The sequence below is a fragment of the Falco punctatus genome (genome assembly GCF_963210335.1).
Source record: "Falco punctatus genome assembly, chromosome: 7".
NCBI classification, from domain to species: Eukaryota; Metazoa; Chordata; class Aves; order Falconiformes; family Falconidae; genus Falco; species Falco punctatus.
The window spans coordinates 67,303,518-67,327,366 of NC_137587.1; the positions used below are offsets into that span (position 1 = coordinate 67,303,518).

General features: G+C 42.8%; 2 protein-coding genes across 9 annotated transcripts in view; one reads left to right on the forward strand and one right to left on the reverse strand.

Moving 5' to 3' along the window:
* The first annotated feature begins 8 nt into the window (after positions 1 to 8).
* Positions 9 to 19,590, forward strand: SLC24A1 (solute carrier family 24 member 1). 3 transcript variants are annotated; one of them, XM_080396963.1, is made up of 11 exons: positions 9 to 1,305; positions 2,870 to 3,397; positions 3,776 to 3,932; positions 5,726 to 5,785; positions 6,790 to 6,898; positions 12,806 to 12,892; positions 14,752 to 14,849; positions 15,502 to 15,702; positions 16,068 to 16,157; positions 17,031 to 17,197; positions 17,831 to 19,590. In XM_080396963.1, the coding sequence occupies exons 2-11, from the start codon at positions 3,015 to 3,017 to the stop codon at positions 18,078 to 18,080; spliced, it is 1,602 nt and encodes a 533-aa protein (XP_080253089.1). In that variant the 5' UTR covers positions 9 to 1,305; positions 2,870 to 3,014; the 3' UTR covers positions 18,081 to 19,590. The 3 variants fall into 3 exon arrangements, with proteins under 3 accessions (XP_080253089.1, XP_080253087.1, XP_080253088.1); XM_080396961.1 differs by having other exon boundaries at positions 2,870 to 3,932; XM_080396962.1 differs by having other exon boundaries at positions 2,870 to 3,932; positions 14,755 to 14,849.
* The window catches only part of DENND4A (DENN domain containing 4A), a 60,258-nt gene continuing 55,802 nt past the window's right edge, over positions 19,394 to 23,849 (reverse strand). For all 6 annotated transcript variants that reach the window (XM_080396923.1, XM_080396926.1, XM_080396922.1 and 3 more), the window contains 2 exons: positions 23,423 to 23,487; positions 19,394 to 23,223 (listed from right to left, as the gene is read on the reverse strand). In XM_080396923.1, coding sequence (XP_080253049.1) covers positions 23,087 to 23,223; positions 23,423 to 23,487 — 202 coding nt within the window. In that variant the 3' untranslated portion in view covers positions 19,394 to 23,086. The remainder of the gene's footprint in view (positions 23,224 to 23,422; positions 23,488 to 23,849) is intronic.

Here is a 23,849-nt window from a genome sequence, read left to right on the forward strand (position 1 = left end):
CTGTGCGTAGAGTTCATGAACAGCGTCCCAGCTGGCAGTGCGCCTCCCTCTCCCGGTTCTGTAAGGGTGGGAGTGGGATGGGGGGTTCAGTAAACTCCATTGCAAAGCCTGGATGTACCCGAGATGCCCCCCCAGACAGCAGTTTGCTTTAAAATTATCTTAAGGACGAGTGCCAGGAGGACAGGGCCAGGCTCTTCGCAGTGGTGCCCAGAGGCAGGACAAGGGGCAACGGGCAGAAGCTGCCCCCCAGGGGGTTCCATCTGAGTGTGAGGGAAAATCTTTTATCTGAGGGAGACTGAGCCCTGGGACAGGCTGCCCAGGGAAGCTGTGCAGTCCCATTTTCCAGAGAAGTTCTAAACCTGCCCAGACACGACCCAGTGCAGCCTGCTGTAGGAGAGCCTGCTGCAGCTGGGGCAGGAGCTGGGGATCTCCCCAGGGCCCTTCCAACCTCCACCACGCCATGATGCTGTGACTCTGATTATCAAATCACCATTGTCTAATTTGCCTGCGATAAATCTGCTGATTGGCTTTTTATGTCCATTGAATCTTTAGCCAGGACTGTTATTTCTTCCTCTGCAGAGCTGCACCGTGCCGGCACCATGCTGTACGGAAGGGCACTGACCCCAGCCCCAGGCTGCTCTGCCTGCACACGGGGCCCTGCAGCATCCCTCTGCCTCCGTGATCCTGGTGCAGGAGCTGAGGGATGTTTTTCCGGGAGACAGTGAGTTTTAAACATCCCTCTGGCGTTGCAAAGTAGACTCATATTGTGATGAAGGCAAGCAGAGCTGCTTCTCTGGTCTGCCAGCCATACGAGATGCCTCAAAATGAAGCTATGTGCGAGTTGTCTTGTTTCAAGTGACCCCTGCACCATGCAGAGGAACAGTGTGATTTACCCCCACTGCTCTCTTCCCTAGGTGCTGTGACAATGATACATGTCTCTCAGTTGGTGCTTTCATCTGATAGTTGAATGGAGGTAATCGCCTGCCCTCAGACTGAGAATAACCTATAGTAGCAGACAAAGATATTAGCTTCAGAGATAGACCCAAATCTATACAATACGAATTAATCTTCTTAGGTACTGCAGGTATTAAACTGGATCAGCTATTCCTCCAGCAATGTGTCCTTCACACTTGACCCTCTCTTGTATCAGAACTCTGCCAACAGAGGCATCATGAAAATGGGATCATTTTCACCTGCCTCTCTCTGCAACAGCATCTCTCATCTGGCTGTTAAGTATCAAAGAAGCTTCCAGCACTACACTCAACCCTTGGTACTCCTCTTCCTCTTGGACAGCATCTTTGGAAGGTAAACTGTGGAGGTTCATTTGATTGCTTCAGCTCTCTTATGACTGAGACAGTCCAGCCAGTGAGAAAGGATTGATCAGGAGCTGGCTTGTAAGAGGCTGCTACATTTAAAAGACCAGAGAAACAAAGAGGCTGGTAGTCAGGTGTTGGGAAATGCTGGAGAGCTCTTACAATTGGTCCTAGCTTTGAATATGTTTCTACTTGCAAAAGGTCTTTTAAGCAGCTCATTTTGGAGACGAGAAGTAAAAACAGTGTGGAAATAGAAGTGTGTGCATACATCTTCTGTCTGTGTCATTCCTTTTACTCTTATCTTTGTTAGGAAAGTTTCTTTTCTAATAATGTGAAATGTGTTGTGCATATTATGCAGTTCTGCCATATGCATGTTTATGTTCTTTTAACATATGAAAAGCAAAGCTTATATCATCTATTTATCTAGGTACTCCCATGACCCTCTATTACTGTTGCCTTAGTGATCTTCCCAACTATTTAAAAGAAGATAATAATGCCTGTCTTGCAAGAAATTTAGGCTGATTACTTCACTGGGTGTTATGCAAGATGGTAAGTGTGTGCTAACTTGCATGAAGAGTTTATCTGAGAATGGCTTACAAAACTGTGATTCACATCCAGCTCAAGAATAATGTAACATTCCCATGCTGGGGAAAAAGAAATATCCATGAAGAGTGGTATTCCTAGGTAAAACATTCAAGCAGTGCTGAAGGGGGTAAATTCTGTCCCCGAATCACTGTCTCCATACTGTCACAGCTGCAGGCTGTCTGTCACTCTGGCATTTACAATTTCTCTCCCTTTCTAAAAGCTATTCAAATAATTATGCAAGATATGCTAATTATCCCCTAATAAAAGGTATGATTACAATTCCACTTTGCCAGTTCTGATGTCTAAAGAAAGGCTTGAAAAGATGTAGTCATAGAAACAAATGGATGCTCAGCACCCTCAGGTTTACCAAGTCTGCCTCATGCTCTTTTCAAACTGAAGGAAAAAATCTCACTGTTGCTCGGTTTGCATTCTGTGGGAGTGCAAGGCTGGAGAGCCATGGAGCAGCATAACTGGGAACCATTAAGCAGTTTTCAACCTCCTGTTGAGGTTACTTAGGTGAATAACTAGTCTGTTAGGAGGGAGATTTTAACAGCATGATCTTGTCTTCAGAGCATCATCTTTTCCAGCAATTTAAAGCAGGTTCCTTGACAGAAGCAGAAGCCATATCCTCTTCTCCTGCAGAACACCGACCCAGTTTTTAATATTACAGAATAACTACTCGACTCAAGTGAAAACACAAGCCTTAATAGCTCCTGGATGTGGGCATTAGGTGGAATCAGAATTCAGCTCAGATTGGACTGTCTCAGCTAACTCCTTTCTATTAAGCCAAACCTTTGATTATTAATCAGCATAGCCTACAGTCATTAAAAAAAAAATAAAGACTGAAAGCTGAATCTAGATCTGCCTTTACTCATTTAAGTCCATTTCTTTTTACTGAAGAACAGAAAAGCACTCAGTCAGTGGTGGAAAGTTGCAATTCTTTGTTTTTTACACCAGCTTTTCTTTTGCAGGATTCTGCATTTTGTGTCATGCAGCTTCACTCCTGATATTTAAGATCAGCGAGAAACTCCAATGGTGGATATAAGTGCAAAGTGGTGATTAAGAGAAGTCTTCAGTGGCTTCTGGACACGGCTCTGATTTTTGAACCTTTAGGAAATGCATTTGCCACGGAGAAGGCGGCTACAACAGAACCGAATCTTTTTCTTGCTTGCCATAGTGTTGGTCCTCTCTCTCTATCAGCTCCAGTTCAGCCCCTCTACCCTTGCAGCATCACACACAGCACCCCGGCCCGTGGACCCTGTCAAAGTGACCTCCAGGGACCTCTCCAGCAACAAGACTGCCATAAAAGGCAATATCACAGCAGCACCCAAAATATGTGTGTATGTGGATCCTGAGCCAACTGTGCCCATCACTACATCAGCGGATAAAACACCACAGCGTGAAAATGTCAGTGAAAGCTACCCAGATGAGAAGCCACCATACGAGTCCAAGGGAGAATATCCCCAGGACCTATTCAGTGTGGAAGAACGCAGGCAAGGGTGGGTTGTACTTCACATCTTTGGCATGATGTATGTATTTGTGGCCTTGGCCATAGTGTGTGATGAGTATTTTGTCCCTGCTTTGGGAGCAATCACAGAGAAGCTGCAGATCTCTGAAGATGTGGCTGGAGCCACCTTCATGGCAGCAGGTGGATCGGCACCAGAACTCTTCACCTCCCTCATAGGTGTCTTCATCTCACACAGCAATGTCGGCATCGGTACCATTGTGGGCTCAGCAGTGTTTAATATCCTCTTTGTCATTGGCACCTGTGCCCTCTTCTCAAGGGAGACACTCTACCTGACATGGTGGCCCTTGTTTAGAGACATCTCATTCTACTGTGTAGACTTACTGATGCTCATCCTGTTTTTCCTAGACAGTGTCATTGATTGGTGGGAAAGCCTTCTTTTACTGACTGCCTACGCCACATACGTATTCACTATGAAACACAACGTGTACCTAGAGCAATGGGTGAAGCAGGAGCTGAACAAGAAGCTAAATGCTGTGCAGGCAGCATCAGCAGAGCATATACGGAAGGTTGGTATCCTTATTGTTCAGAGGGCAGGTTGGAAATAATTCGTTCTAGGGTAAACCACAACACAAAACATCATCTCCTTCACAAATTGCATATTCAAACAAAACCTCAAAATACAGGTATTGGTCAATAATTATGGTTATAAAATGAGGGAAATGCAATCTAGATAATAGAGATTCTAATAAATTAGGTAACACCACTAAAAGGGATTTATAACCTTGCAGTTACTGAAGATACCAGTTGCAGTTGCTTATCTACTTTCAAAGATGTGTGGGATTTTGCTTACTTGGTTATTGTAGAGGAATTAAAAAAAAAAAAAAAAAAAAGCACTTGCAGAAACACATTCTCAGTCTGGGAACAAGACTGGATAAATTCTGCGTTGAACATAGGGAAAAAAGGCTTCTGGTAAGAGGCACTGTCCAAGCCTCTTGCAGATGAGTGATGAGTGTTCTTTTTCCCTTTCTGAAGCTAGGCATGTTGCTGGCATGTTGGTGGTATCACTCGTTACCCAGTCTGCAGCACGGAAGGGGATCTGGCAGCCTCCAGCAACCATTGCCACCTCTCCCAGTCAGCATTTGGTAACAAGACTGAAATGGCCAAATCCCATTTCCATGCACTGGCCACAGCTGTGTGTGCTCAGAGATGGTTTTATGTGCTGCTGGTGCTCCGAGTTTTGTGGCTGTAACTACACACTCCAGCTCTGAGACCAGGGCCTCTTCACTCATTGTCTTTTGAAGGTAGCGTTGACTGCTTACACAAAGACAGTATTTGAAGGTGTCCCCAGGGCCAACTACTCTTTCAGACTAGCAGGTTTGGCCAGGACATGGTCTCCAGAACACCAGGGGCTTTGTCTTTTTGAGTGTGCCTGCCCACTTCCTCCTCCTCTGTCCCTCCCCAACTCTCTTACCACCTCTTTGTCCTCTTGACCTGTGCTACTGCCAACCATCAAGCAGAAACCACTAGATTTCAAATTGTCCTCTGGCAGTGGCATGCTTTACTAGTCAGATGTGCATCACTGTCACTCAAGTGTCCTTTGCCCCTTCTGATCTTGGTACTCTATGTAGTTTAAGGAAAGAAAGGAAGAGGGGTGAGGGTAGTTGAAGTGGTGCAGAATCAAGAAAGAGCTTTTCTTTCCTCTTCCCGGTCTTTCAGCCAGTGCTTGTGGCTGGGAGTCCTGAAAGCTCATGTGTTCCATTCCGGTGGGATAGATGTGCAAGATACTGCAGCTATACACATACATCACCAATCATCACAAATTGAATCCAACCCTTCAGACTGAAGGAAAAAAAACCCCAACCTGCACTTTAAGTTTACAGAGAACTCTCACTATGATATAGTAGCATGACAGAGAGCTGCTGGACCTAACCCTCGGGAAAAATAAATTACTGTGTGTGAAGTAATGCTGATCACTGGAAAAAAAACCCAAAACAACCACCTTTTCACCTTCAATCTGCCTCTGCTAGAAAGTGAGTAAGGATACAGATGTTTGGGGATGAAGTCTGGGGCTGCCTGTATTGACAGGAATCAGATGGTAGATACCATTTGAGTCTGTCCCTGGGTACCTGCATCCTCAATAAGGATTAATCCTGTAGGTAGAATCCTGCTTCTCTTGGACACCACGTGGTTTTAAGGAGGGCAGGTGGCTTCAGCTCTTTCAGTAGCATCCATGCAGAGTCAATTGTATTAGCTTTCCCACTTTCTCACAGATAGTAGCCTGAAGAGCTATCATTAGATCCTGAAAAAGCAGGTGAAGTGGTAGTGGTGTTCAATCATTTTTGTTCTTGTTTGCATGCAGAAAAGCACTGGGGCAGTTGCAGATGATGGAACAAAGCCAGCAGATGGGAGGAAGCTGCATGTAAGTATAAGCAAATTTACAGGCATCTGAATTCATTGTATTTTGAATCCCTCCCCATGTCACGTCATGAATAAAGATGTCTTCCATGTCAAGAAACCTGGACCAAAGCCTACTTTGCGTAAAGAACTAGGCATACATGGCACAATATCCACAGCTTACTTAAGAGGACACCTGGCTGAGTTGTGTCCTCGAAGTAATTTTTATAAAAACTGAAACAGCTCAGGCTTCCTGAGTAGATTTGGCTATTCACTCTACACTTTAAACAGGCATAGAGAAATTCAGAGCATGACTTTTCTTACCTGGTTTCATGGCCAGTTTTCCTCCTGGGCTCCCAAAGCAGAGGTCAGTAGGGCGTATCCTTCCCCATAGCAAACCCTGAAGAGCTCATTCCTCTGCTGCTGGTTAAATTGCTGACCCTTTGTCTTTGCACAGAGATGCACCGCTGATGTGGTGGCTGCATATGTATGTAATGTTACAGGTGTTAGCTTCCTCATGTGGATGTCGCTTGTTCCTCTGTGCACTTAACATACCTGTACTGATTAATTCAAAAGCTCATTGGGACTCTGGTGTTGACTGTAAGAACAGAGCACCAGAGCTTTCAAGTTTTAAGTCAGGACACCTGACATGACTGTAGCATTACCTCAAAACAGCATGTAAACCTACAGAGTTACTAACAAGTTTATGGTTAAAAGCACTAGATGCTTTGATTATTATAATTTATAACACCATTGTATTGACGCTGAGTCCGTGCAAGCCCATTGCATTTACCTAAGGACAGGCTGGCCTGCTATCTCAAGATCATGTCTCTTGCTGTGAATGGTCGGTGCTGACGGCCATCCTGTGAACTTGAGCACAGAGGCTGTTTAAAATCCATGCTGAGGCTGTTCCTTGGGCTGGGGAGATCAGCCTCCATATAAACACATCCTCAGGGCAGAGGCAAACCAAGGGTGGAGATGTTTTGAGGAGGAAATTGTTATTGACTGGTGCGTTGTACCTTCCCATAGCCTGCAACAGCCTTACAGCGAGGCAGCAGCTCAGCCTCCCTTCACAACTCTCAAATGCGCAGCACCATCTTCCAGCTCATGATCCACACCCTGGACCCCCTGGCAGAAGGTGAGTGAATGCTCCACATCTGCGGGACTTTGGTTTGCAGCCCCGAGCGCGGAGCAGTTTATCTGGGAATACAGCCTTTGTATGTCAGGGTGTTGGGCGTCAGCAACTGATCCTTGAAACGCAGCTATGAGCATCACAGATAACGTTAGGTGGGGGGAGCTCTGCAACAGCAGGATGTACCCCTTCTGATCACATGGCCAGCAAGGACAAACATCTCACATTTTGGCAATGACATATCTACTTTGCCTGTGCCAAACTGGTTACTGCTGTGGTGGCAGCTACTGCATGAGGGGGAACGAGGGCATGTGGAGCAGCTGCTGTTGCTGGGATCCCTGCAAGTGGTGGTGATCACCACAGTCATCCATCTTCTGCTGTCTCTCTGATAGCAGGGGCAGCAACCATGAGTTACTGGCTTCCTCCACCTCATAGCATGTCACATCTTCCTCCATCTTCTTAGCTCATACTGCACCCCAGTCTTGAAATAGTAGCGTTCCATGTTGACTGCATTTTCAAGAAAGAGCTGCTCAACCTATCAGTCTCATTTATAATGGGAAAATGAACACATGGAGAGCTCATTACCTATACACCTCCACAGCTATGCACACAGCCCCTCACAAGGCATAAATCTGAAGAGGAGGAAAACTAAGTTAAAACCCTTGAAGAATTACCATTTTAAGAGTAGTTAAAATCCCAGCTGAGATCTAAAACACACAACAAGCTCCAATTTATGATGCTTAAGCCAATCTGTATGTGATTTAGACCAACACTAAGCACCTCTGAAAACCACCTGCAACACAGCAGTATCATCATAGCCCTTTGCAGCCAAGGGGCAGCTCCCCAGGGCCAAGGGTTGATCAACTCAGGACTAAGACATCTTCTTTTAAACTGCCCAGGGTGCAAAGAAGCCACATCTTCAGATGCACCCAGGGTCTTTGTACACAAACTTGTAACATGCCGCTTTGTATCAACTTTAATCCAAACACAGTGTGGAGGTTCATTTTCCAAGAAATGATGAAGCATATTAAAAAAGACTTTTTTTAGGTTTTCTTTCCTAGCTCAGCACATGCCTTGCACCTCCACTGCCCTACTTGTTCTAAAGAGATTATCTGTTGTCCATTCAAAGAGAGATTGAAGCTAAGCAGATCAACACCTCTCAGTCTATCACAGAGGTTACAAAAAGGACTCTCCAGATCAAAATCCCAGTTGCACAAACTGATGCAGAGAACAAAGGAGGCTTGATAAGGACAGAAAGACAGATAAGTGTCTGCTTTGACAAATTTTCATGAAGGCACCCATTGTGTTACTAATGATAGCCTAACAAGAGCCATACTCATCAGGATTTGCCCTACTGCCCTTGCCTCCTGTCCCCCCAAAAGGTGATATCAAAAGCATAAGGATAAACCATAAAACTTCTAAGAGGACATGCCATTGCCTTTAGCATCAAAAAGTGCCAGACCTGAGGGAGTGCTGCCACTCAGAGGCCCCTCCAGCACCTCCTTAACCTTCCTGTACAGAGGTACAGGATTTACAGACGTAAATGTCTTTGTGCAGCATCTGCCCATCCCAGGCCAGCACACACCTGGCTTTCTGGTCCAGGCTGGTGCCCTGGTGAAGCCCTGGGACCTCAGCAGGACTTGGGGGCAGGTGTGCGTGTGTGGGCTGGGTTTGCCATCCTAGGCCAAGGAGAGCACTCCAGTGCTGCCCCAGTCAGTTCTGCCCAGAATACGCTGCTGGGGGTTTCAATGCGGTTGTAAGCCACTAGCCTCGCTAAAGAGGCTGTTATTGCCACGACTTGTGAATACTGAATAAACAGGCCTGGGGGGCGGCAGGGTAGGGGTGGGGGGTAGCAGTTTGGATCTTCCCTGAGGGACAACTTCCCCTCTTTTCAGCCAGACTTTGAGTTACTGTCGCTGCATGCGGCAGCCACTAGATGGGAGTGTGACCACATACACCTAATACATAGTCTTACTAAAAGTCTAACACAGCAGGGATGGTGCGAGGATGGGCTAGTCTCTCTAAAAGGTTGTTATTTCTTAGACCATTTACTATAATAATGCCACTGAGGTTAATCTGCCCCAGGTACATGCCTGTTCCGCTCAACACTGTCGGAACAGAGACAGCTCCTTAGAAAAGGTACCCATGAAGAAAGTTACCGATGCTACGACAGCACAGCACTCAAAATCAAGGAGCCAGTGTCCAAGGTCCTGTGCATCCCTACCCTGATAAATTTATCCCTAAAGAAAGGGAGTCTGGAGAAAATGAATCATTTATGAATGGACTGAGAAACCTAAGTGCCTTGAAGATCTTGGCCAAACAGATCAAGTGACTTCCCCAGGATGACTGAAAAAGAATCTGAACCCACCAAGGCATATCAGGTCTGCAAGCTCTGCATTTGTGTTATTAGTGCTGCAGCCCTTTGGTACCCTTGGGACAGCTGGGTGCCTGCTTCCCACTGATCACCAGCAAAGTCCTCTTTGAAGCATGGGCAGCACTGTCTGTACCAGACACATTTCTGTAATTAGGTTGCAACATAAAAGATGATCCCAAAGCAATTTATCTTTCCTCAAGGGTCCTTGGTTCCTTCTTGCCAATGCCTGTAGCATCAGCACTTAGAGGCTGTGGTAAAGAACACTCTACAAAAGAAAAAGGTTGCCAACTATTGCTCAGCAGTTCCTAACTTAAGCTACTGAAATTAAGATCTCTGCAGGGTTTCCTTTTTTCTGCTGTAGTTGCATTTTATTTGGGCAGCACAGAAGCAGCTTCAGAGCAGCAAGGCCCAAAATGTGGAAAAATCGGCAGTACTGTGCCTCCAGAACTAACTCCCAGATCTCTGCAGAGGCAGAGAACTTAGAAATACAGTAGAAATCTGAAATACAAACTTTGTTTCACTGCTTCTAATGCGATGCCCCTTGTGTGAAACAGAATTTCTCATTTGAACAGTGGATTAAGTTCAGAATGTTTGGTTTTCCTTGTATTAGGAAGGGATCACTACTTAAGTCTTCTCCTCTGTCTACAGGAGACTAGGTGGTTTACTTAGATGTTCTAACATTTACACTGCATCCTGAATTATGTTTTTGACAGAAGCTTTTATTTTCAAAGTGCCTTTTTGTTTTGTTTTGTTTTAATGAGGAATTTCTAGCAACTTTGGTGTTTTCCCCACTTTCTCTGGAAGCGTGTAGAAGCAGAGCGTGAGATCTTTTCAAGTTAGACACCAGAGGGAACTGTTGGGGAATTAAAGGGAGGAAGGATTTTGGAAAGACTGAGGAACGTTCTCATTTCCGAATCTCCAGTTTTACCGTTGGATTATTCTTTAAACTCTCATCACACAAGGAAGAAGACAGAAGCCTACTTTTAAATGAAGAAAAAGGCTCCAGCAGCAAGGTTGTCAGAGCTGTCTACCCTCAGTATGCCCCAGTTAACAAGCTAATGATTTAGGAAATTAGACCAGAACAGAGCAGCAGGCAGCGTTGCAGGCTAGAGCTGAGCTAGAGGACTGAAAGCAGCTACAGCCTCTCCTTGTTTCATTAGCATTCAATGACTTGTTTTAAGAGAATTATGATACAAAGGGGCAAAAGGAATCATGAGATTATTTTTTTTACTTCTACTTTTAGACAACAGAATTTCCAAATCCTCCAGGTTCATGCCAAATTTTAAAGAAAAAAAATCCTTCCTGCTGTTCATGTTGTAAGTTAGTCCTTTTAGATTAAATATTAGTGCCAAAGAATTGATTAAACATAAGGGCTAAACAAAGGTAGAAGCTCAGCTGCCACCTTAAATCCAGCCGGGATGCTGTCAATCCACAGGACAGGAATTTTCCTGAAGAGCATCTCAGGGCCCCTGGCTACAGGCATGTCCCGTGCGATGGGCTTTCAGACCAGGGGCAGTTACCAGCAGTGAACACCCCAGGGACTGCACTGCTGAGTGAGGGCCGAGTCCCCAGGGCTGCACAGCACCCACAGCACCCTGCCCTGGCTGCTGAAACAGCCAGCACCCTGCCCTGCTCAGCTAATCCCCAGCACTAGCAAGGGCTGAGCTGACAGATATCCTTCCTCCCCATGCTGACCTGCAGATCTTGCCAGCTTATAGCCAGCTCTTCCTCCAGCCTCAGCCCACCCTGCATGAATTGCGTGTCAGAGGAATTAACACCTTTTAAAATGAGGCTGATCTCATGAGAACTGGATAGTGGCCTGGACCTAATCTGTTTATCCTGACAGAGAGATGCTCACAGGCATTGCTCGGGTTGGGGCTCACAGCCTGCAGCCTAGGGAAGGGCAAGAAGCCAGGGGCTTGAATTTATATAATCTCTTTCAGGCTGAGCCTGACCGCCCTGACCCTGCTGACAGAAGCTTTTGCAATAGCTTCTGGGAAAAGCTGAACAGAAAGATGCATTGCGCAGTGGTTAGAGCAGACTGGGAGCAAAAGGTCACCTCTTCATTGTCCTGCACCAATGGGTATGCTTATGTTGAGCATCAGCTGAAGGGAACGAAGCAAAGCGCTTCACATTCCCCATGATAGGCTTCAATATTGACAAGGAGCATGGAAGAGTCAGGCTCCTTAATCCCAGCCAGCCTTCTAATGGAGAAGAGCTCATTGTTTCATCTCTGTCCAGCCATTCTAATGTTCACTGGAAACCCCAGTTGGTGAAAAATGTTTCTGTCAGATGGTAACAGGAATCACCCCAGAGTCCTTAATGTCTGAGCTGGTCCCAGTTATTGGACATATACCAGAGTCTACTGATTTTCACGAGGTTCAGATCAGAATCTGCCTGCAGGGCTCAAGGCCTCGGACCTGCTATATATATTAACTCAGTATCATGGTGATTAATAAAGTGACAGGGCCCTGCCCTTGAGGCAAAAGACAACAGCAAGTTCTGGTTTCATAGTCAACAGGATAGTAGATTAAATTGATGTGATAAAACTTTTGGAGGAAATTAATTTACAGCCCTGCACACAAGCCAAGCATAACACGGCCAATTTCTTGTGGCTACTGTCCACGTGCAAACCCTGCAACCCACGTCATTGGGTAGGCAGCTCACTAGAGGATATAGATTGGAGCAAAATGAAACTTTTCTTTGAGCCAATGTTTTGCTCACTTTCAATGAGAGCAGGAGTTAAGATATTTGAGCACAACGTCTAACTGAAGACACGCACACTGTTTCACAACTCACTGTAAAACAATAATAAAGCAGCTCAGCGGAGCAGAGCATAGTTTACAGTGAAAGCAGTCCCAGAAATACAGTACTGGACACTGCACTGGTGCAGATGATCTCTCGGGTAGCCTGGGTCATGTTGAACCTGGATACCAGGAATTTAAATCAACTCCAGCAGGGGAGACACACATTCGTACTTAGAGAAATCAGTACTTTTCCAGTTAATGGGAATGCAAAAGGTTTTAATTTTTCCTTACCATCAGGTCGCCAGGCTGCAAGCAGCACAGTAAAGCCTCTTTAACAGCCACATGGCAGAAGGAAGCTTTCATTTTTAGCTTGCACACAATCTAGCCTGAAAAAAAATCAACGGCCCTTTTAGAACAAAATGATATTGCATTGAAACTGCTCCTCTGTTCTTTCTGCATTTGCTTCCTATGAAGTACAGATATCCTCTGTATTACTGAACTGGAAAAGATTTCCATTCCCTCTTGATTCTCTTTTAAATATGAAAGGATCGGTTACATGTCAGACTGCTGGCATAATTGCCATAGTACTAAGCATTTAAATGTAACAGCTATGATCAACAAGCAGCAGCCAGAATCCAGGGCCACAGCCAGAAGGGTGACTAACAAGTCAGCGCTGACTGCAACCCGTGCAAGAGGAAAGGGACAAGAGTGTGTGTGTGCTGGGGGGAGGCGGGTAAAGGGGGCCTTTGCATAGCTGGCAGCTGCTGATGAACGCATCCTTCTCACCCACAGCAAAATTTAAAGACAGGGTTGACATCCTGAGCCACATAGCCAAGGCCAAAGTAGAGACTCTGGCTGGACAAGGATCAAAACCAGAAGGTGAGTGCAAGAGGACTCAGTGCTGTTTGCCTAGTTGTGTGCTGCAATCCCTCACCTTCCCAGCACTCAACACCCAAGGGCTGGCAAAGAAACACTATGGTCTAACACAAATTTTCTGTTATTGCTGGTCACAGATGGCTGCTATAATAATGCAGCAGAAATCAATCGATATACACTAACAGTGGGCAATAAAAACCATCCCCACAGGAGCCTAGGAGTGGTTAGTGAGATAGCATCCAAACAGAAAGCGCTACAAGGACGTAGCATAAATTGCCACCAGAAGGGTGGAAGAGGGGAAATCAGGCCATTACAGGCAGCAGTTGGGTGCTGCCACACTGCTGGTCTTTGGTAGACCTTGCAAATGAGGTGTTCGTTAAAACAAAGTACTTTCATTTTAGCTTGGAAGTTTGGCACACTTGCAGAAGAGCACAAAAGATTCCTCCAGAGAGAAAAGCCGCACTGACTTTGCCTATATCAATTCTAAGGGTCTGTGCCTCCTCCCTTTTAATAGCTTTTGTATTTTTCTATATCCTACTGATACACAGGCTTCCTGAGCCGATTCAGAGGCAGCAGCTGGCCATGCTACAACCTGGGTCTGTGCTGGCAGTGAGGCTAGAGATTTTGAAAAACAAGCAAACTTTCGTGTGGAAGGTGACACCTCCACAAGCACCCTGCTGCAGTACAGCAGCCACCCAAGTACCTCACAGTGTTGCGCCTCACCTATGTCAATGACACCAAACTTGGGGAAATCACGGTTTAAGAAACAAGTACATTCTTGGTGTGAGTGACTGACACCATGTTGACTTCACTGAACCAAGAATTTTCATCCTGTGACATGTTCCACACATTTTGTTAGTGCATAGAGAGAGCTGTGCACATTCCAAAGACATTATCGCCCTGTTTCACACTTTGGGCTGAAATTATCCCACGTGAACTCTCTGAAGGCCTGGTTTCAGAAATCCCAAATGGCACCCCTTGAAGCCACGCATTTCTAAAGATCTCTCCTCTAGACTTGCTCCCTAGTGCAGTTGTGAGGCACTGCACTGGGTCAGCTTACCCAGTTCAGGGCAAGATACCCTGTAACACCCCATCCAGGTGCAATTCATGGGATAATATGATCCTACTGACTTTACAGGCTTGACCACGTGGAGGGGATCCCTTAACATAAATTGCAGCAGTCTGAAAGGTGCCCTTGCTGTGACAGAGCAGTGAGCCAATCTCTCCTCTCCCCTCTGCTCTGGGTTATCTGAGTTTCTACTTTTCTGCACAGAGGTTTCTGTGTTCCTCCTGGCTATGCTGGTTAGCACAGAGGACACTGCAGTTATTCCCTTGTATGTGTCAGCACTATTCCAAATGATTAGGAATTAAAGTCTGGCAGCACATAACTGTCATTTCTCAGAAGCCTTGAAGAGTATCAGTTCCCTGGAGAATGCCATACTCTACTAGAAAAAAACTCCCAAACACCAGGGAAGCAAAACTTTACATCCTTTCTGGCTTTTAAGGATGGCTTTAATAAGATCTTCAGAATCCAGAATGAAACAAAGAAACACTCATCAGTTGTAGGTCAGATAATTAGCATTTCCCTGTTAGGCATGTGCCACACAGCAGTTTCAGACAGAAGGTCACAGAGCCGTCAAGGTATCATTCTACAGCAGGCAGGCCAGATTCTGCCCAGCTTTTACTGATTGCAATCCATGGTAGACAGAGAGGACAAACAAAACCTAAGCAATCAGACTAGGTTTAACATGAAATGCCACAAATTTTTGTAGGAAAAACTCAAACCTCCCTGCTGACCAAGGGGAAGGCGACCACCTGACGCTAAGGTGACTGAAACCAGTATTGCTTCTTATCACTTTTAGCAGAAAAGGCAGCACCAAACACCATTCAAGTAACTCCTGCCAGTGACTCTGAACCCAGAAAAGACAAACAGAAGGCAGATGCACCGCAAGATGGACAGGTATCGAAAGTACCATAAGCAGCAAGCGCTCAGTCCAGACCAAACTTCGTATGTACTTCTTCCCTCTCTAGAGCTTTTGGGTAGGACCCAACCCATTTCCCGTAACTGGCAACTATAAATAGACTGCATGTGTAGCAGTAAGATATGTTAAAGTGTTAGCTGAAACATTTCAGCTTGCAAACATAAATCAGCTCCAAACGCAACACCAACTGACACTATGTACTATTTTCTCAAGTCACTCTTCAGAGGTCCCATGGATACTCCAACACAAGGGAAGATATGAGCATCTGCCTGTCCTGTGTTCACCAGTAGATGTTTCTGGTTTATTTCCCAAATCCCTCCTTTCAGTCAATGTGATTTAGCTGTTCTGACAAGAAAAGATTTTTCAAGGATGCGCAGTAAATGCTGCATTTGTGTCAAAAACCCATCTAAAAGTTGATTCTAGTTAATGGATACAGATTGGTTAACATAATACACAGGCACCCAGCTAGGGCACACCTGGATTTTGTCCCACAATAGCAAGACCGAGGCTGTGGCTGCCCTCGGCCACATTACAAATGTGTCCTCTGCCCAGGCAAGGCCATGCTGCTGTGCAGCAACTTGGTAGTGTGAAAACATACTGTTTGTTTTTTTCCCCCACCCTGATCTACAGTCCTCATCAGACAGTGACACCTCAGAAGACAGCAGCTCTGGGAGTGAGGAAGACAGTGATGATGACAGCACAGATGATGATGAAAACGACGAGCCATTATCTCTTGAATGGCCAGAAACTAGGAAAAAACAAGCCATTTACCTTTTCCTCTTTCCCATTGTCTTTCCTCTCTGGAGCACCCTGCCTGACGTTAGAAACCCAGTAAGAATCTATCTTCCTTCTGCTACTGGATTCATTAACTGAACTATAGATTTCCTCTCAGCAAGAGTCACCAGTTCTATTTTTCCATGTTTAGTCTTTGCATAAGTGCTGTTAATGCTGCAGGGAGAGGGACAGGATCCCCAGCTGCAGCACAGCATAGTTCCAGACACTGAATTTACTAAGCCACAAAAGACTAGCAACCACTGGTCATCTAATCAAGCTGACAAAAACCAAATGCAATTAGAGAGAGCAGGTTAAAACAATTGATTGCAGTGAAGTGTTTCAAGTGAATACTTTTCATTGGAGATTGTTAACTTTCCTGAAACTTCTTTTTTTGTTTTTCTTTTCAAACATGATTTTAACAGGACTCCAAAAAATTCTTTGTCATCACATTTTTTGGATCCATCATCTGGATTGCTGTATTCTCTTACCTCATGGTGTGGTGGGCTCACCAGGTGAGGGTTTTATTTTCTCTCTGCAAACAAGACTATTTCAGAACAAGTATATGGAGAGAGAGGGAACAGTGTTGCTGTGGCATTTTATCTGATGAATTACAGCTGCAGTCATCCATCAAAATAGTAGAAACTTTGTTTTGTTAGAACCCAAAAGGGGATTTTCAATTTCATTCTTTTCAATTTGACAAAGAGTCATTCTTTTTTGAGAGCTTCCAAGGGAATTTGTGCATCTGTGAAAGGAAAAGTGCCATCAAGATTTGTCTTAATACTGCCTTTTCATTGATGAATGATTCTGTGCAGAACATAATTACCCCTTAATTGAAATTCTAGGAAAATACAGGTTCTGGAAGCTGCTAAATGATCTCAGCTCCCACTGCCTTAATGTTCACCTGGTGTTCTGGGAAATAATACTTGCATCTTGTAAAAATCACACCCACAATTTGTATTTAGTGATCTACTGCACATTCGCAGTACAGCTGGATCATGCTATAAATCCACAGGCTGTCATTTCCCTAAGCTCTCACATCTTAAGACAGCTGATGTTAAATCTGGAGAGGCAGAAGACATCCAGAAGAGGTGAACTTCAGGCAGAGGAGTTGCGCTGTAACCAACCTGACCTTGCTTTTAGTCTTGGCAAGACTAAGATCAGATGATCAAGTGATCAGGTGCCCTATGCTATAGAACAAATCAGAGATCAATGTACACTACTAAATGTAACATTTTATCCTGTAAAGCAGAAAAATGCTACCATCTTTAAGGGGATTCAGAATATTTTAACTCAAATACGGCACAAAACCTAAAAGACTGCAGAGAGCAATTAAATTCCACGTTCCAAAGCTAACAGTCCTACCCAACTTTCTTTGTGTTTATTAGGTTGGTGAAACAATTGGGATATCAGAGGAAATTATGGGGTTAACCATACTGGCAGCAGGAACATCAATCCCTGACCTTATCACCAGTGTCATCGTTGCACGCAAAGGCTTAGGTGACATGGCTGTCTCCAGCTCCGTAGGCAGCAATATCTTCGACATCACTGTTGGGTGAGTATTCGGTTCAATCCTAAAAGCTGCATTTCTTCTGAAACACAAAGCTAGGTGTATTTCAAACATGGTCTTAATTTTGTCGTAGCTGTAATTAAATGACAGGCAGCTGGGCAACCAGTTGCCTTTTTTTTAAGCCTAACCCAGCCATGAAAGACAGATTTTTATATGTCAGTCCACCATTTCCACCCAGTTCTGAATCAACAGAAAATTACTGCTTTTTCAAGACAAAAATGCAACAAATCTTTGGCTAACATCAAAGATTCACAGGATACTTATCTGTAGTCACCCAGAGCCATTCAGATCCTGTGCAATCAAGGCTCCGTAGCTACACCTGTATCTTTCATCAATAAACTATGCAGACCTACTTCTTTATTATAGCCTGCTAAGACACTTAATTCATAGGTATTCTTGTAAAACCCCTTTTAGATTCTTGGATTGCATTATAATAGCGCAAGTATTATCCAAATGCAGTTTTTGACGTGAACAACATCAGATTTAGATTTATGCTGAGTTATACTGAATGCAATCATGCATTTTTTTCTGTAACAGTCTGGAAAAATTGCTTAGTTACAATGCAGAAAATGAACTGCCTTCGAACATTTGTTTCAATTACTTTTCCTTTACTTGCAGTTTGCCAGTTCCTTGGTTCCTTTATTCTGTCTTCAATGGGCTCAGTCCAGTTGCAGTCAGTAGCAATGGTTTGTTTTGTGCAATTGTTCTCCTTTTTCTCATGCTCCTATTTGTGATTATCTCAATTGCTTCATGTAAATGGAAAATGAACAAACTACTGGGTTTCACTATGTTTGCGCTTTACTTTGTGTTCTTGGTCATCAGTGTGATGTTAGAAGACAAGATAATATCCTGCCCAGTATCTGTATGACATTTGGATGCTCCAGGCTGTATGGAAGCAGACATCAGAATCAAAAGGGATTTAAAGTAGCAATTGTTCTACTGAAAAAAAGCAACCAGAATTATAACAAACCTACTGAGAATAAAGTATCTTTAACACACTAATAAAAAAAAATAAAAATTCAAGTGGTATGTCAGCCTCTACTATTTTTCTTCAGGATCAGGAAAGATCAGATAATGAAGTGACCGGTACCAAACAACATACATGTTTAGGCATTCACGGAAAGGCTGACAGGATATAGATGCATGAAGTTTTCAAGCATGGTTGATTCCCTCAAGTTAATGGACCTGATTTTCAGCACACAATATTTACTCACTCTAGAAATATTTTCAGGAACACAGTCTAAACTACTTAAACTGCCCAAACTCGCTGAAATCAATGAATGGTACTTCAGGCGGAATGGAATAAGGCACACCGTAGAGGTCTTTAGACAACTACTCTGCTTAAAATCACTGGGTAGGCACGCATTCTGCATCTCCGAAGTGAACTCCCTCAAACTGCATATAAGCAGAGAGCACAGCAGTTCCCACCGTTTGTGCTACAGCTTGTTTGCCATGACTCCCCTGTGCAGAGGTAGTTTTCATCCTTTCCGTGAATGCCACTATAAAGCACACGCAGCTGGTGCTCTACACATACCTCCAGGAAAGCGTACACAGAACAATGTGATGCGCTTCAGGGGAAATGCTTTTTGCTGGCCCTCTTAAGACCATGGGAAATGGAATTCTATGGTTTTCAAGGGAAAAGCAAAGCAGTAAGAGTTATTTCTGCATGCAGAAGAACACAGGATTTGAGAGCTGCGGAGCAATCCTGAAGGCTACCCGTACGGCCCCTTTTAAATCTGTACCTGATCTTGCAATACAATCCCTACAATTTACACCAAGTGCCACCAGTACAAGTGTGGTGTCACACGGATTTACATCTTACTGTAATGAGGCTAAACATATCTGGGGTTAGAATATCACATTGCCACCAATAAAAACCAGAAATCAGAAAAAAATAAAAACCAGGAATCAGAAATACTGCAAGAAGTTGAACTCCTTGAGTCTCGTTTTCATCCCGCCACTAATCTCTGAAATTTACAGATTATTATATCCAGCACTAACTCATGTAGTTAGCCCTGTCTTCTACATAACCACTATGAAAAAATGCCACTGACATCAACTATTAACAAACCTGAAAGGTTTATTGTTAACAATGCCTCATGTGAGCAAACAACCTAGTTCAGAGTGGCAGACATTTGTCATTCTCAGCCATCTAATAAAACGTTAATGAAAATAACAGGATAGGTTTTAAGCTTTTTATTGACTCACTGTAAAACTTCTTTTTTCGGATGAGACAGAAAAAAACCTTAACATTGTGAACACTGACTTTGCATATTTTAAAGGAACTACAAACCAAAGCAAACATCCAACATACTGGTTTTTGGTAAATAAAATTTAAACATTACATATTTACAAATCTACAACCATTCATTTAAAAAGTGCTGCTTGCAGACTAACAAAGTACCATTTTTAAATCCCAGTGAGATAATATCCAGAAATACCCCTCTCTATTATTACTATTTGCATCTCCCGTTTGTTATACAAAGATTTTACGTGCAGGAATTTTCTCTTTCTCGGGTTAAAAATCATTTAATTTGCCAGTGGAGGTCTAATTCATTAGGCTGTAACTGTACCAACAGCAAACCTTCTCAAAATGGGAAACAGTTAGCAGTGTCAGAGAAACAGCACAATTTCTATTCACATTTAAGTATTTCATCTCCAATAATAATTCCAGTGGAACCATACATAAAGCAAAATATATATTGCACTGCAAATGTAAAACCTTTGTTTAAGGTTTTTGATGTAAGCATTATTTAGTACACAAAAGGAGAAAATTCAGTTCATACAAAATTTTAAATTGAAAATATGTCTCAAATATTTCATTTATCCATCTTTGTGGTACTGGAAAATATAGTCAAATTGCTTTTCTAATAAAGGACAGTGAGATTTGAAAACTGTTTCAACATTGAATTGTATGATGCTTAAAAATTATCCACCTCAGGACCTACGTTTTGAACATTATGACTTGAATGAGGAAAAATTTCCCACTTGAAGTATATCACTATTCCAACTATATTTTATTATAGTACTTCTACAGTGGACTGACTTGCAACAGACTTTATGAAACAATTCATTAAGTATAATGATTTCACTTGATGAACTACTACATGATACAGTAATTTAAAAGCACACCCAAATAAACGCCAGCAATGCTTCAGGAGTGCCACTCTGAGGATGCAAGGACACAGGGAAATTGTTTGTCTGAAGGATGCATATACAATCCTTTCCATGGTACACTATATACTCCTCTGATAATACTGGCAGGATTGTTGGGATATCTGAATGAAGTGGCAAACCTGTTGGCTTTGTAAGTCCAAAGACAGCTGGAAGTACTTATAACAAAGCTGGGACTAGGATGGAGAAAGTGGGCCACGTGTTACAAGTGGTGCATCTCTTCCTGTGCTAGCACACGCAGATGCAGTGTTACGTCCTAGTAAGTGAGGGGTGGTTAGAGACCAGGCTCAGTCGCTTCAGCCAGACTAAAATAGGAAGCGTGAAGCTTCCTTCATAGCTCAGTACCTCTAACACACCACAGCAGCTCTGGAAAAAGCACTTGCCCTCCTTCACGGCTTGAAGGTCCTATAAAACAGTGGCTGCCCCAAGTGGGAAATGGCATGGGCAACAGAACTGCAAAGAGCTCGCATCACTACCTTGTACACGGCGCAAACATGTGTGAGTTTATACACACAGCGACTACTGTATGCAACTTTTACTTGGTAAATACAGCGTACCTACTGTACAGAGCATACACGCACACTAATAGGTACTTACAATGAGTATGTTAAAAAATAACGTGGTGTTTTCACGATAGCTCAGAAGGATGAAAGGGGTATGTATCCACCCTACACTGACACACGGCTTACCACATACTTGCGTGAAAAAAGTAGCTATATTTCATGCATGAAGAATACTTTACAAGCGTGGCAGTACAAAAGAAAGCATCACAAAATGTTAAAATAAATTAAATGTGAAAAATGTTGGTAAGTGTAGCATTGCTAGCTTCACCTCAGGGTGTGTGTAGGATGCTTTCAAAAAGGTCAGCTACATAATTAGCAGCAAATTAGAGAAGAGGTATTACCCAATGAAAGCTGTATCCAACAAGACTGCATCTTGGAATCATCATCAGCACATACCTGCAGCTCTAAAAATTTTAAATCCTTTCTCCTTAGGGCAGCACCTTCTTACTACTTTACAGAGGTCTGGGAGGAGGTTACACAGAGCTTCATAGCAGCATCGCTTCTCATCTAAGCCTTTAAGAGGCTCACTATTTCATTTAATAAAGTAAATGTGAGCTTTAAAAAGTTTATCTCCTTTCTGCCTAACTAAATATTGCTGTATTATTACACTTGCAAACTAAACAGATTTTTAAAAATATCTGCTGGTAGGCAGACCAAAATATAAAATCTAATTTAACAGCTGAATATTTAGAAGTATTGTAACAGCAACAACTAAAAGAAATTAGAATTGGAAACACATTAACATTACTTAAAATAAAGCTGTTTGTTAAAGCATGGTTTAACTGGTTTAGGGTGTTCTATACAATTCAATGTCTGTTTTCCCACCTCCATAACAAGACTTCTGATATTTTCTCTGTAGCCTACCTTCTGGTGAGGAGTTGCTATGTGACTGAAAGCACAGAACATTTTTTTAAATCTCTAGAACAAGAAAACATGAGTGAAAAGCCATGACTCCACCACAAGGACTGACATAGCGCTTTTCTTCACAGAAAAAAAGAAAAGTTAGTTTTGCCTGTGAAAGAGAGACCAAACATTCTAAGTACATTTAATTATGCACAATATGCCCCAATAAGTTACATTCCCTATATATTCCCTGTAGCAAGTCTGCTGTATGTACTTTAGTTAAAAGCTTTGGATTAGCATTATGTACGTGTCATATTTAGTGTGTTTCAAACACATCCACCAAGACTCTGAACACTGCATGTTTATGAAGAACCTCTTGCAGGCTGTCATTTGCTTTGTATTACATCTGTAATGAGGTCACATTAACAAATACTAACAGCCGAGATGGACTGATTCCATAACATAATCTGTAGGACTCTTCAATATGCTTTCTCTTTACTAGGGAGTGAGGAGTGAAAGGAACAGGAGAGGAAAAGGAGGTTTCTACAAAAGTGTTTTACAGAGACATCAGTGTGTTCGTTAAAGAGTTTTTACAGAAGCTTACCATACCTTCTTTCTGATTGCTGTGGTAACACATTTTCCATGTGTGCATGAGAGAAATCCCGTATCTAGGGTACTGTCTAGGTGAAGGTTAACATTTTCTGCTTTAAAAACAAATCACTCTTCAAAAAGTAACTGGACGAGTTACTATAAATAGCAGTGTACTGCAAAAAAAATAAGCACTGTATTGCTTATGCAGCAAGTCCATTTAAAATTCACTCCAGTAATTTAAAAAAATTAAAAAAATATCAACTTACTATAAACAATTTAAAATATGTATAATACAACTTTGTATGCTCTTCATAACATCATGAATATTCTATGTAAACAATAGATTTTGAAGAATTTACTTCGCTCACATTAGTTTCAGTGCATTGTTTCTGTCCACCTGTTATTATTTTTTTTTTTAAGAAGGGAACTATAATATATTGTCCCAAGTTAGAGAACTGATTTTGTTTAGAATCTTCCTTTCTACACACTGATTTGCAGAAAGGACAAGGGAAATAATATTTGGCCCATTTCTCACTCTGCCCGTTTCCACAACTGCAGACAGGCCTAGTTTTTCCAAGGCCTTCCACCACAGTATGTTCGTACATATGTTCTTGAACACTGAAGACTGAGATGTTCCTTGTGACTGAAGTGGTTATTTTACACAGGTATACGTCATAGGTATCACCTCTATATCTAGGTATATTTAAAGATATGGTTCTCCAAAAATCTTTCGGCATTCCATCACTCCGGTACTTGGTGGTCTATCACAATTATGAGTATTCTTCACTTGATTAGCTGTGAGACGGTCATAAGCCATTTTGTACTCTCTGTCAAAAGCATCTGCAGAAATAGAAAAAAAACCTTCTATATACTGTTCTTAAAACCACAACCCTAATACAGTGACAGCGACTAAGCAAGTCCATTTTATTCAGCACTTACACAGAATGGCACACATCTAATCTACTTCTTTTTGGAAGCTGAAAAACTAGTTTGCATACATTCATCATCTATGCTTATCTGAATGATTTATAAAACTTACCTATATCAATGTTATCTCTTCCTAGGGCAACAAGTGAAAGAAATAGTATTTCCCTATAAAGGCTCCTGAAATTGTAAAAAGAAATGTCAATTTATATACTGCAATAATAAACCACAAAACAATTTATATTAAAAATAGGTTGAGGCATTTAAAGATAACTTTTTTAAAAAGTGCCGTTTTGAACACAACTCCTGACTACCACCTCCAAAATGTTGTCACTTCTGACCCCTGGAGAATGCCCTGGACTCCCCACATATAGACATCATTTGTGGTAGGTCCTTAAGGTGTCCACTGCTGTGCTGGAAGTTGCACTAAATGGATGCAGAGTGAAACATGCACTTAAGGCACTCAAACAAATCCCACCAAATGTAACAAGTAAGGAGCTTGCTTTTCCACATCCACATTATCTTGAAAAAGCAGGCAGACC

Coding starts and splice junctions, on each gene's coding strand:
- SLC24A1 (XM_080396961.1), top strand. CDS start 3,015: ATGCATTTGCCACGGAGAAGGCGGCTACAACAGAACCGAATCTTTTTC. Junction 15,703..16,067: donor TGCCTGACGTTAGAAACCCA/GTAAGAATCTAT, acceptor TGATTTTAACAG/GACTCCAAAAAATTCTTTGT. Junction 16,158..17,030: donor TGGTGTGGTGGGCTCACCAG/GTGAGGGTTTTA, acceptor TGTGTTTATTAG/GTTGGTGAAACAATTGGGAT.